This window comes from Asterias rubens, chromosome 12 (assembly GCF_902459465.1).
Source record: "Asterias rubens chromosome 12, eAstRub1.3, whole genome shotgun sequence".
NCBI lineage: Eukaryota > Metazoa > Echinodermata > Asteroidea > Forcipulatida > Asteriidae > Asterias > Asterias rubens.
Window position 1 is genome coordinate 12,009,126 of NC_047073.1, and position 14,777 is coordinate 12,023,902.

A 14,777-nucleotide genomic window follows, 5' to 3' on the forward strand; every position below is an offset into this window, starting at 1 on the left:
GTACCATAAGATAGTGAATTCAACAATTCATGATTAAATGATGATGTGTATATTTCCTCAATGCTATTCAGTCTCAATACAGTGACCATTACTTACTGTAAGAACTTTGTAGTACACCTCCATTGACTCTGATAGCTTTCTGTGGAAATACGTCTCCATTTCAGCAGCAGTCATGTCAACTTTGAAATCAGACGGATTTTCTACAATGGAAACAAAAAAGTGGTTTTTAATATTAATATTAAAAAAATTAATATCTCTTGCACATTTTATTTGTTCATTTGGGTTATATCTTTTTAAAAGCTTGATGTAGAGCAATAGAAGTTAACAAACCATCAACTAATCTTAAACCAGCATATACATAACATGCTTGAGTTACATTGCTAGGTATAGCCATCTTTGTAAAACATACACTTTTATTTTGCAATGGAAAGTTTCAAATTTTGTCCAAAATGAGCGATCAGTACTCAAGTTCTGGTCTTGTCTGAGAGTGGCTCAAGTCCTATCTAGTCACATTGGTGTCCTTTGTTCTTCTTGTTGTAGGTCCTGTGCGTTTTGCAGGCATGATACTTGCTCCTTGGGGAAAAAGGTGGAACATTTTATCTAGTCTGTGGACCTATGTGTACAGAAAATCAGGAATCAGTCTAAAGTATAGGCACAATATCATTTCTGGTTTTGTATATTTTGGGGTAAAGAACACAGGAAAGCGTAAAGAATTACATTTCTGGCAGTAGAAGCAAAACTGTGATATAATTTACTTTTATGTTTGCAAGCAGCCGTATAAAACTTATATTCAATAAACGTATACAAAAAAACTGGACTTAGGATGTAAAATTTGACCCACCTTTGGTACAATACCTTCCAAAGAATCCATTATTGCAGAAGCAGACGGCGCGTGGATAAGAATAGGTAACGTCGGAGACCACCGTACATACTCCATTCATATTACAGTCTCCCTCATTCATGCAGTCATCTATTGTCAGTCAAAAGGATTGAACTTAACATTAGTTTTCAAATATCAAAATTTGGATATTTCACAGGGAAATAAAATAAAGTAAGTAAGACACACATAAAGTAGGTAGCTTCTGAGACCACAGTGCACACTCTTTTCATTTAATCAGTCTTCTTCATTCAGGCAGTCGTCTATTGTCAGTCGAAAGGATTGAATTTAACATTAGTTTTAAAATATCAAAATTTGAACACCTTGGATATTTCACAGGGACAACATACAGTAAGATACACATAGAGTAGGTAGCTTCTGGGACCACAGAGAGCACACTCTATTCATATTATGTTGGTTTGGTCAATAAAATATAAAACAGTCTTCTTCATTCAGGCAGTCATCTATGTCAGTCGAAAGGATTGAACTTCAAAATATCAAAAATTTGAGCACCATTGGAGATTCACAGGGATATATATTTTAATAAGGGCCTTGTCACATGAGGCAACATTTGCAGACAACTTGGAGGCAACCAACTACAGTGCACGTTACAAGACCACTTTGGTATATCACATGTCAAGTACTATTTCGAACATTGCCTTTAAGATTCCCAAGAAAAATTCTGAACAAAATTCAAATGTGAATGGATTCTCTTCTCGGAGATTGCCTGACACTGATTGCCTGTATATATTGCATTCTGTGACATATGGCCTTAAGATACACATAGAGTAAGCAAATTACATTATTCATTTTTGTTAAAGCCTATTCATGTACACTCCATCCTGCCCAGTGTATCAACAGCCGACATGGACAAACAAATATATTTTTGTATCTGATCATTTGTCTACTTATGAGTCATGTTCACAAACTGCTTTTATTTTAATGTCAAAATCTAAAAACATTTTCCATCCCTTCTTGCAAAACAAAGATTGCATGATCACACAAATGAGCTTTGGGACATAATGCATATCCAATTCGTACTTAAGCTAATGAGCATGTGACCTGAATTACTCAAACTGCCATTCAGATAGTACATTTTTTTTTACCCTTTTCATTATTATGAGTACTGTCCTAATGATTATGCTGATCATAAAGAGTAATTAGCCATTAGTGTTGCTTAACGGCAGAATAGAAATTAGTATTTCCATACATCATACCTTCAACATATTGTCAACAGTTCTCAAAGTATTCTTAACCGATGTTACAAAATGGACATTTTACATTAAAGGGTCCGGGTACATTTTGAAGGACAAAAAACACAATGTCCACAATTTACATGAAACTTGCACAGTTGGAAGATATTGATGATAGAAAGCTTCCCTGAAAATGTTACTTGCTGAGGTGCTGTGGTTTTTGAGAAATGAGTAAAACAATGTCAAATCATTTTCATCTCATTGATCATGAGACAAATTGTTTTAGCATGTAAAAACATATTTTCATGACTCTGTTTTACTCATTTCTCAAAAACTACAGCACCTCAGCAACTAATATTTTAAGGTAGGCTACAGTTTTTACTATCATTATCTTCAAACAGTGTAAGTTCAATGTAAATCTGTGGACATTGTGTTTTGGGTTACAAAAAGTACCCAAATCTACATGAACAATGACATTAAATCACTCACCAAAGCTTTTGAAACATTTTGACAAGCATACATAAACAGACCTAGAATTTCACAGAGGCAATGCCCTGGTCTTAGCCTTGGTGCCCCTTCAAAAGTTTCCCATAGACTTTATGATTTTCCAATGGAAGTGCCCTTTTCAAAGTGAAGATGGCCTTGTTGCCACGTCAAAAATGAATATCACCATAGAATGCCTGTTGCTTGATTTTTTTTGTGTGGCTCATTCCCGATGCTACGATTGAAGTTTTTGAAAGTTTTTGTTAAAGTTTCCCGAACCCCCAAACATCTACTCCGCGGTAGTAGAATAAAGCAAGACAGTTCTCTTAGAACAAACTCTACCTGGCAAGTAGATACACACATGGTGTTACCGCAAACCAAATATATAATGCTTACCGAGATATTGGCAATATTCTCCACTGGCAAGGTCAGTACATTCACACTTATTGTTCGCACCACACACTCCATTTCCAGAGCAGTCTCTGTTAGTGTTGCACATAGCACCAGCTGTAACAGTATGATTAAAACAACAAATCTCAAACATATGCAAGTAGTACTCAAGGTAAAATTGAAGTACCAGATAGATACAACACTTTTTCAACGCTATTCCAATTGGACTGTCTATCCATATTATGTTAAAGCCATTGGACACTTTCTGAACCGAACAGAGAAAACATTAAAACAATTATCAATTCTCGATATCGAGAATAAACGGATTATTTTTAAACACATGTCGACACGGCGAAACGGTTTCCCCGTTATTTTCTCCCGACTCCGAATTTCCGATTGAGCCTAAATTTTCACAGGTTTGTTATTTTATATATAAGTTGTGATACAAGAAGTGTGGGCCTTCTGACAATACTGTTTACCGATGTTGTGCGATTGCTTTAACAGTATCCCTATTATGTAAAAATAGAAGACCGTCATAGGGCTGGATAGATCAAATGGTAGAGCGTTGGCTTGTTAATCCAAAGGTCGTTGGGCCAAATCCTGCTTTCATCAATTTATCTTTCAACCCCAAACTATTTAAAATTTACCTAGTCAGATACCCCTAATCAGTAGTTTAGTACTGCATTTCAACTTGAATAAATTACTTTTACTTGTACACTGCTCCTTTCCGGGTTGGCTTGAGTTTCTTGATAACTGTTCTACTTTTTCTTTTAGGTCTGCCGTTATTTATAAGTTCTGTTTTTCTGAGGGGGTGTTGGTTGTTTGTTTTGTTTTGTTTTATAGATTTCTCTCTTTACTTTATGACATTCAGCACATTTTAAATTCTGAATAATTGTTTGTACCAGAAACATGTATCCCAGTTCCCAAGTTTTATATTGAAGATAATTTCTGACTATTTGACTAATACTGTTGTGACCCACTCTCTGGAATGACTTAGGGGCCTTACCACTTCAAGTTTGTAATATTATTTCTAGTGTTGAAACTTTTTAGATTAGTTTGAAAAGTAGCTCATTTTTAAATTATGGCTCGTCTGTAATTGTTCTTTGTCTGATTTTCGAGTACCTTAACTAGGTGGATTTTGGCGCCTTAGAAATACTCTATTTTATTAATATCATGGCTTACCGGTGATGGTGATATCAGCACAGCTATGGAATATGTATTCCAGGTCAGGGTTACCAGTGGCCCATTCAGCAGCATGACGATTTAAGACCAAGCTGTAATCACCCTCCATCATATCACTAGGTATCTGAACTTCATGCTTAATGGTCCTATAATAATAAACAAATTAAGAAAATCAGTTAGAGGGTTTTGGTAACTTTGACACAAAACACAATCGTCCACAAATTTTTAGTTTGAAAATTTGCACAGTTGAAAGATAGTAATAATAATAATAATGCATTTATAATGCGCCATCTATCTAGTGTACAAGACCATATATTCCAAGGCGCAGAAAAGAATTTCTGGTCAGTGTGGGGCTCGAACCCACGACCCTCGTGTTATCAGCACGATGCTCTGCCGACTGAGCTAAGAAAAAAGAAAGTTTCCCTTAAAAATATAACTTGCTGAGGTGATGTAGTATTCAAGAAATGAGTTAAACAACATCATCTTTGTCTCAGTGAAAATCTGTTGTACTTGCTAAAATAATTTTTGTTTCACATCAAGTGAGTTTTTATTTTATTTTAGCATTTATATAGGCTAATGGATTTATGCAACTCTCTGGAAAACATTGCTCTGTTATTTTTACTTATTGTTCTCAAAAGACTAACGAAGCTGAAACTTCTGTGGGTAAACTATATTACATACATCTGCATTCACAATGAGAGGGGATTTATGCCATGGCCAAAAAACTTCATTTACAAAAGGTAGCAAAACCAATTAAGGTCACGGAAGACAAAATTGACATTGTGTTTCTTAATTTCAAATTGTAGAAAGAAAATTAAGTTGCAGACTAAAAGATGAATGCACTGATTGCTTGAATACCTCAGTAAATGTATCATGACCTTACCATTGTTGATAAGTAAACTACGCTGGTTGGCATAATGTTAGCGAAACATTCAACCATAGCCTATTTGAAACAGATGTTCAGACCAAATTCAACAATTGAACGAACATTTTTAATTAAACGGACATCTGCCATGATTGCTTGCTTTGTTTCCAACAAATTCAACACTATTTTTGAGTTGCAGGCATTGTTGCAAACTGTGGCCATCTGTTTTTGTTTTGCAATTATGACCTTAATTCCATACTTTTCCAACCTCTGTTGGCAAAAAGCTGTGACGATGCAATAGAAAGGTTTAGAAATACTTACGTGGTATCATCAAGTCCAATCCAGCCTTCGGGTGATGTTAAATTAGCCAGGACTTCAGTGCCATTGCGGCCGATAATGAACAACTTGTATCCACCCTAAAAAAAACAACACAAAATACATCAAGTTGGATCAGCATTACTATCTCATCAAGTTTTATTGGGTCTTAGCTTTCTCTAATGCCAATGCCTCTGTTTAGGTTTTAGTAATATTTTTTTTATTGTAGAATGCATTTCTACTGTATTGTAAGTGCCTTGATAATTAATTGTTGTGTTTTAAAGCCATTGGACCCTTTCGGTAAACTGTGTTGTCCAAGGCCCACACTTTGTGTACCACAACTTCTATATCAAATAACAAACCTGTGAAAATTTAGGCTCAATCGGTCATCGGAGTCGGGAGAAAACAACGGAAAAACCCACCCTTGTTTCCGCGCGTTTCGCCGTGTCATGACATGTGTTTAAAATAAATCCGTAATTCTCATTAACGAGAATTTATATTGTTTTGCTGTTTTCTCAAAAAGTAAAGCATTTCATGGAATAATATTTCAAGAGAAGTCTTTCACCATTGCCTTCTGTAAACCCTGTAAGTTATTTGTAAACCTGTGAACTTTAATTTTTTTTTTCTAAACCGAAAGGGTCCAATGGCTTTAATCCAACCATACTTTGCATTGTCATGTGGTTGCAAATACATAAATAATATTCTATGAGTATTGTGTATTGGTTGACTTGATGCAGACTGTGTTTATACTGGCCATGTTTTACATTTGCAATAAACCCAACAAAACTACTATATTAATTCCAATATCATCTTATAAATAAAAGGTCATTTGCAGTAAACCTGGGGGCATTGATGACAACCATTTAATTCTTGCACTGTTCCTTCAAAAAGAAAATAATAAAATTCTCTTATAAGATTCAAAGAACAAAATAAACTGATTGTACCAAACAAGAAAGCGATCACATTACACCCCAAAAAGTGCATGAATAATGGGCAGCAAATGACTTGGGCACCTGCTCACCAGTGTAGACGTTATAATACACAAGGTTGGTCAAATCAACAGGGCCCAATTTCATTAATCCTGTAAGCACAAAAATGTGCTAAGCACAGAAAATTATTATGGTACCCGACGACGTTCCACAAAGTTTCCATTGTTGCAACTGGTCCACCACTCAAGTTTTGCTTATTTTTTACTTGACAGCTTGGCCCAATATCATAAAACTGTTAAGCACAGAAACATGCTTGACACAGAATAATATTATACCTAGTGGAATCAGATTACAAGCCTTAAATACACACAAGTATTTTTTTCTGCTTAATAGCTATAGAGGTGTGAGCAGTGGTCATTCAGAAAAGTCTCTCAATCGGTTCAAAAAAATCCATTAAACCAATTTTACATGTTGCATCAAAAAGATTAATTTTTGCAACAAGAATTCAAGCAGGCATAATTGACCAGATGATTAGAGTAAAGAAAATATATAATCTAAAATCTCTTTTGGTGAAGAACCTATTCTAGCATGACATCATACACAATAACTGTAGAAGTTGTGGTCCTTAACGCTACAATACACCTCAATGGTCCATTATCAACCTCCAGAAAAGGGAGTACAAAGTGTCTTTACAACTCACCAGAATGCAACAAATTTATTTCAAAAAACCCTGTGACCTTCAGTCTTCAGCTTTAGGTCATCCAGCAAAGTCACCATGATTGGACAAAATAATTTATAACAAATAATCAGCTTGACAAATTGACCAGTCCCCAAAGTTACTGTATCATTCTGATCAGTGAGTGTTATAGGTACTATCGGACAGAAATTGAATGACAAAGCAGAATTTCCAGTTTTTATCAGTTGTTTGCTTATAAACATGACAATGTTTTTTTTAAACAGATTTAGAAAATGCACCCAGCTTTATAATTCAACTTGAAACTGTCCTAAGAAGAAATTTTATTCTGATCTATATGGGCATATTTGTTCTAAACTGGCTGATAATTGCTATGTGCTTTGCTCTCGTGTGCCAACACTTTCATGTTTGTACTTTGATTAAATGTGTAATTAGCAATTAGTGATGTTCTCAGACTCATTAGTCAAATCTAAAGCAATTCTTCAGTTTGTCTCTATTTTTCATCAGTCACAGGCATACTATATGTATCAGATGTGAATATAAAATGTCCTATCAATTCAATTCAATTCAATTCAAACTGATATTTATTTCCATACTTCATGAAAACAGAGTACAAACAATGTTTTTTAAGGAATTAAACCAATAAACAAAGCTATTTAATGAAGGCGAGAAAAATAAATAAATAATATAAGTGAGAACAATAAATAAATATCTTTTCCACTTTTTACACTTCATCCCATGGGATGGCAAAACATCAGCCATCTCTGTGCTTGCTTTTCTCAAAAATTGCATTTTCAAGTTAGGCTGTTTGGTAATGGAAGGGCAGAATATTGCAGGGTATTTTAAAAGTACAACAGATGTAAATGTTCATCGGGGATAAAGAATATTTATCTTGGTTTGACTCAGGGCGGTAGTAGAAAAGTCACAACACCCCAGGCAGATTTTGACAGATCAATAAGTGGTGATGTATATCTATGCAAGCTGACGTAGCCAACTTATTGACACACATTGATGTAGTAAAACATCATGTACTTATATTGATTTGAAGAACACAATTAGTGTGTGCAATTAGTAGAGAAGGTGTGCTTGCTATGTGTTCAACCCCTATGTGTATGTCCCTCATATTATTCAGGTGTACATGTACAATCTATATATAATCCAGCCCTGTAGGAACTGTTATGAAGTTGAAGTTAGGATTGGAGCTTATATGCCTTAATAGGCACTAAAACACTATTGGTGATTGTTAAAGACCAGTATTCTCACTTGGTATATCCCCAAATTATGCATAAAATAACAACTCTGTGAACATATTGGCTAAATTGGTCATCGAAGTTGCAAGGAATAATTAAATCAAAAGTTGTTGCACAATTTTGTAATGCTACAGGCCTGAAGTCTATATATTTGAGTGAGAAATTACACAATTGCACAATTCATGTAGATGCAAAATAAAATGCTACAGGACTGTAGTCTTTTAATATTTGAGTGAGAAATTACCTCTTTCTCAAAAACTACGTTCTTTCAGAGGGAGCCATTTCTCACAAAGTTTTATACTATATCAACAGCTCTCTGTTGCTTGTTTACGAAGTAAGTTTTTTATGCTGAAAAAATTATTTGGAGTAATTACCAATAGTGTCCAGTACTAGTATACAGAACCTATGGAACACTAGTTCATATAGTGATAGAGCTCTTGATCTGACCCTGTGTGTACACATAGCATTTCATCCTTAAGCATCTTTGAAGTAAGCTGAGCCATTTCATCCCACTGATGGGCCCCCTCTAAGCACACATTGCACAACAGCTTACCCTATGTGCATATGCAAGGTGCCATGTCACATTGATGGTGTCCCCTGGTGATAAGGTAGTCACTGGACCTCCAGGAGCTGAAAAACAAAAATAAGAAATAAAAACTTTCAATTACATATTTATTTGTTACTAAATTAATCTGACTGGATAAATGAAGTACTGCATACTGCATTAAGTATTTTGTGCTCAGTCATTGGACACCTTTGGTAAATGTCAAAGACCAGTCTTCTTACTTTGTGTATCTCAACAATGCACAACAAACCTGCGAAAATTTAGTCGTCCAAGTTGCGAGACAACAATGGAAGAAAAAACACCCAGACACACAAAGTTTGGGTGCTTTTAGGTGCTTGGTTTTGTGACCTCAAAATAAATTCTGAGGTCTCGAAATCAAATCCAAATCTTTTAGTGGAAAATGACTTCTTTCTCGAAAACTACGTTACTTCATACAGCTCTCCATTGCTTGTTACCAAGTAAGTTATTATGCTAACAATTATTTTGAGTAATTACCAATAGTGTCCAGTGCCTTTAGGTATGCAATATTTACGTGAAATAGCCAACTGCAAGTCATCTATTCTTTGACGTCTGACAGGGACGAGACTTGGTAGTGTGTTTTGTGACATTAGCTGAAGTGTATACACAATTATATAATCAATTGTAAATTTACTTTCATTTTTTTTTCAAGGCAGCAAACACAGTTTTGAACGAAAGTAGGGCACCCAGAATGAACCCAGGCACTAAATATGATCTGAAATGATAAAACTTACATCTTATCTGAATTAAACTCTACTGCATAAATGACTTTAAATATTATACAGCTAAATAGACCCATCCCATGAAATATGTAAATTGCACATAGCGCTTGCACACTAACGTTTTGGTTGGCAAAATGAGGGAACATCGCACTGTTTCTGCTTAGTGCACAACTCTATGGTGTTTGCCAACCAACAGGGTCTGTACGCATGCATGAATGTAATTAGCATATTTCATGGGAAGGGTCCATTGTTTTCACTATAGGCCATGCTGAAATATCAATAGCAATTTTTCTCTTGCAGTTTGCATGGTTTACTGAGTCACCTTTCAGCAATCCAGCCATACACCCACCCCCATGAATTTATAAATAGTATCACAATACATGACACACTTTCAACGCTAGTGTTGACATTTCAAGTTGCCCTTTTCTTTCTTTTCAAGTTCAAAGTCCTTGAATTTACCTGCAGTCACGGATGAGGAATTAATTCAGTCAAACTATACTTTTGTTCGGGATGTGTATTTTAAAGACATAATAATCATGCTTTCATGCGAAAAAATACCTGCTCGTATGGGTTTATAGTATGACCTTTCAAGTGAATTTGATTTTGGTAAAACTGTTAATCTACAAAATCTTGCCTACTTGATGAATTTTTCCATAAGTTTCATTCTTTTTAACTGCAAGGCATCACTTTGACATCTGACATGGGGTGTGTTTTGCGATACTAGCTGGTGTATATACATGTACAATGACAGCTACAGGGCTATGTATGTTCCATTTTTTTTAGTGAAAATTAAAGCTTTTTGATACTTACTCCTGCATAGAGTTTGCACATAATAATTATATATCACAAGCACTTTGTTTCAAACTTTGGTCATTCCTCTTTGCTAAAAATGTGTCTGATTTGTTCAAGCAATGAGAGAAAGATTGCACATGGTGTGCCCCTTTTTCAATGACTGAGTTTTTGTTCCGAAAGTAGAAAAAAAGTACCTGGAACCATGCTGGAACCAAGAGACAACACCCATAGTTCAAACTACTTTGCCTATAAAAATACCCCCCCCCCCAATTTGCCCACTCAATTAGCACCCAGTGCACAATATAAGTTTAAGACATAAGACATAAGAAAACTTTATTGATCTTCAAAAGAAGAAATTGCATTGCTCACACAAGTTTTTAAAAACACACCAAATGTGAAAATGTAACAACAGGCAGACACAAAAATAGCACAAGATACAACGCACAAGTGTATAGTGTTTGTTTGTTGCTAAGTAAATTTGCTGACCAAATTGTTCCCTGGAACCATATACTGTATTTTTTGTTCTTGAAGATAATTTTGACTGTTGCAATTTTTATTTGTTAAATGTTCCTTCATGGGGATTAAAATGAAATAAAATGAAATATCTTTGTCTACACAGATTAACTTTTCTTAAAAAAAAAAAGGGGGGGAAATTTACCTTGCTGGTAGGCCTGTTAATAATTTTACATACTTGACATAAATCCCAACCTTCCACCGTAGAAACAGCTCAATAAGAAGTATTTGAAATCCTCAGACACAGCATAATAATAGCAACCATAACAATAACTTCCCGATTGATATTGTCCAGCAAAAACACACATAATGAAAAAACTTCAGCAGGATTTGTAACCAAGGACATTCATTTTCAAGAATCTCTCAATCACAGTAGGGATCTCAGATGAAAATCATTTTTCATTTCATCTCGGACTTTTGATGGATTGCAACTGTAATTGAAAGTGTTTTACTTGCCCAAATCCTTGTGGATTTAGTGGCCTTACACATTGTACTGATGAAAACACTTTGCAATAAGATTGATGTATGACCTCAATTTGTGTTTCAAAGGAAGAATATTTCAATAATTTGTTTTCTTATTAATGCAAAAACTCAGAGGTCAACAAAAGATTTTATTGTTTAAGAAAGGCAAGCTTGTAAGAAGTGAAGATGCCAATTGAATGTTTTTTTTTTCAATGACGTGTGACTATGATGAAATATTATGGAAAATGTATAGGCCTACCAAGCCATACTGACATGGGATTTTGAGGCATTGCATGGAGATGTATCACTATAGTTTTTGTTTTTGTTAACATCTATACTTGCTAGATTTTGTTCTTTTTTGGACTTGTCTTGATTTATATTCTACTACCACAGAGTAGATTTAGAACTCGGGAGACTTCTCAGTTCTGAAAAGAACTGTCATGCTTTTTAACTTCTACCTGGGCAGAATAGGAAATCGGCTAGGACTACTTCTTTTCGCTTTATTGGATCGAGGGGACTTCTCTTTATTAACTTCACTACTGCAGAGCGAGTTCTAATTGGTCTCAACATAACAAGCAATCACTCAATTGTGTGTCCATTAATCTATGTATAGTATCATGATGTCATTATTACATGTATTAGTTGACAGCTTCATAACAAATTGAATCCATTATTATACAAATATTGAGTGGCTCAGAGTGGAATGGGAGGAATATTATCGCAAGGTAAAATTTGGACTGTTCCATTTCACGAGGCTGTCCTCAAACATATATCAGGCTCTTTTGCTGGCGCATGTTTCTTTTTTTAACCTATGAAACAAACATACAGAGCAAGTGCCTTTGGCTTTTGAAGACGTGTGATTCAAATAAAGCGCTTTAGGATTGAAACTACCTATAGCTACAGGGCACTGCTCTAGATTTGCAAAGGTGGTGGGTACGAATCCCACCCAAGTATTATGCCTGTGATTTTTTTCACAGAACTCGGGGTATTTCTGAGTATACAGTGCGTACATACATCGGTGTAAGAGTAAAACCAAAATAAGTTATCCCTGATGCAAATTTAACATCTCTTTACATACATACAACTAAATATTTATAAAGCGCCTTTACATCAAGATCAAAGCGCTGGAAAGAGCAAGACCAATGGAACTATAAATACAACAAATTACATCTGATACAAGTGAGTTTTGAGAGTTTTTTTTTAATAAAGGCAAAGAGTTACAATTTCTGATGCGTACTGGGAGGTTGTTCCATATTCGCGGAGCAATAAAGGATAAAGTCCGGTTGTGAGCAGATGAGAGTGTTCTGATGGTTGGGTGTATAACTAACAGCAGTTCCCAATGAGGATACAAATTCAAATGTATCTGCATTTATGAATATTCACCCCTTTAGTGAAATAAATCTTGGATTCAGCCTTGACAATAAAGTTGATAGGACATAAAAATTATATGTAATTTAATTACAATTTTTTGTACATGGTGTAAGTGCATGGAATTTCCATACTACCCCTTCACCTTTCAACACACATATCAAATAAGTGACAGCAATCAAATTGATCTGTGAAGGTCTGGTCTCAACGCCTATATAATTCCTTCTCTAATATTATTAGGAAAATTCAAGGTTAACATTTTACCTTGATAAGTAATACAAAATGTGGCGCACTGGAGGACAGTTAACAACTGCTGACTATTGTATCTCTCAATGATAATATGGAAGGCAAAAACAGAAAGGGAGGTGGCATTGAATGAAAGAGTTTCTATGAAAACTATGTGTTTTCATAATTCTGAACACATCAGAAGGAATAGCATACTTCCTGTTTCAATTTAACATCCTTAAAGGCAGTGTACACTATTGGTAATTGTCAAAGACTAGCCTTCACAGTTGGTGTATCTCAACATTTGCTTAAAATAACAAACCTGTGAAAATTTGAGCTCAATCGGTCATCGAACTTGCGAGATAATAATGAAAGAAAAAAATAACCCTTGTCTCATGAAGTTCTGTGCGTTTAGATGGTTGATTTCGAGACCTCAAGTTCTAAAATCGAGGTCTTGAAATCAAATTCGGGGAAAATTACTTCTTTCTCGAAAACTATGGCACTTCAGAGGGAGCCGTTTGTCACAATGTTTTATACTATCAACCCCTCCCCATTACTCATAATCAAGTACGATATTATGCTAATAATTATTTTTTATAATTACCAATAGTGTCCACTGCCTTCAATTTATACATAACTGGCCGTATTTGTTTTCAATCTTGCAACTCTTTGCCTAAGTTGTTTTTCTTAAAACTCAAACAAAACAATGTGCACAAAGAATGATGTATACAAACTTAGTGAAAACGATAAGCTTAAAGTAAGTTATCATTTTGCATAATAAATCATTACAGGGTTAGTTCCATAATAGTTTGCCTTCCCCATATTAATTTTTATACGGGGATCCTATGCAATTGCTAAAAACTATGTCTTAAATACACTGGACACTATTGGTAATTGTCAAAGACCAGTCTTCTCACTTGGTGTATCTCAACATATGCATGAAATAACAAACCTGTGAAAATTTGAGCTCGATTGGTCGTCGGAGTTGCGAGATAACTATGAAAGAAAAAAAAACACCCTTGTCACACAAAGTTGTGTGCTTTCAGATGCTTGATTTCGAGACCTAAACTTGAGGTCTCGAAATCAAATTCAGGAAAAATTACTTCTTTCTCGAAAACTACGTCACTTCAGAAGAAGCCGTTTCTCACAATGTTTTCTACTATCAACCTCTCCCAATTACTCGTTACCAAGTAAGGTTTTATGCTGATAATTATTTTGAGTAATTACCAATAGTGTCCACTGCCTTTAAAAAATATCTTTTAAAAACATTCTTCAAGAGATTTTTAATGTGCACATTAATATTTTCTGAAAAAAATGTTTTGATATGATATCATATTACTTACTCTTTAGAAATGGCAACACTTTTGAATGGTTAGTTTGACAGATCCATAAAAAGAACTTCAAACACATGACTGATTATAATAATAATCTGTCTGACTTCAAAAACATAATAAAAATGCATCCCTCATACCAGCATGATTTAGCATCATTAATTTCATATTCAGCATTTACATGATTAATTGGAAGTATTAGAAACACAAAGCATTGGCTGGTTGCATTCTCCATGATAAAATGAGAGTGATTTCCTAAAAGTTCGTTACATGTACTGAAATATTATAAGTAGGCATTCAAATTAAATTGTTCAGTTCCTGCATTAATAAACCGACCATTTGATTGAAAGAGAAAATATGACTCGCGCAGTATCGTGACCAGGACTTCTAGTTTCCATGGTAACACAGCCTTCATTAAAATTGAATGGATTCTAGCCTCGAATCTTAAGTTCGGCGTACTGTAGTGTTTCCATTATTTATAGTCATAGTTTTCAGCGAACAAGTTTGAGAAAAATAATGAGGAACGGGAAAAAAAATGGCAAGGTGTTTATACTGCGCTGTTCTTTGTTGTGGGCTTTACTGTTCAGCCAATTATTTTTTTGG

At 34.9% G+C, this 14,777-nt stretch overlaps 1 protein-coding gene across 1 annotated transcript in view; it reads right to left on the reverse strand.

Annotated features, from left to right (window-relative positions):
- Positions 1 to 14,777, reverse strand: part of LOC117297691 — a 36,803-nt gene that overhangs the window by 15,581 nt on the left and 6,445 nt on the right. The window contains exons 2-7 of the mRNA XM_033780838.1: positions 8,732 to 8,808; positions 5,312 to 5,406; positions 4,126 to 4,271; positions 2,950 to 3,060; positions 842 to 970; positions 97 to 200 (exon numbers count right to left, since the gene is read on the reverse strand). Coding sequence (XP_033636729.1) covers positions 97 to 200; positions 842 to 970; positions 2,950 to 3,060; positions 4,126 to 4,271; positions 5,312 to 5,406; positions 8,732 to 8,808 — 662 coding nt within the window. The remainder of the gene's footprint in view (positions 1 to 96; positions 201 to 841; positions 971 to 2,949; positions 3,061 to 4,125; positions 4,272 to 5,311; positions 5,407 to 8,731; positions 8,809 to 14,777) is intronic.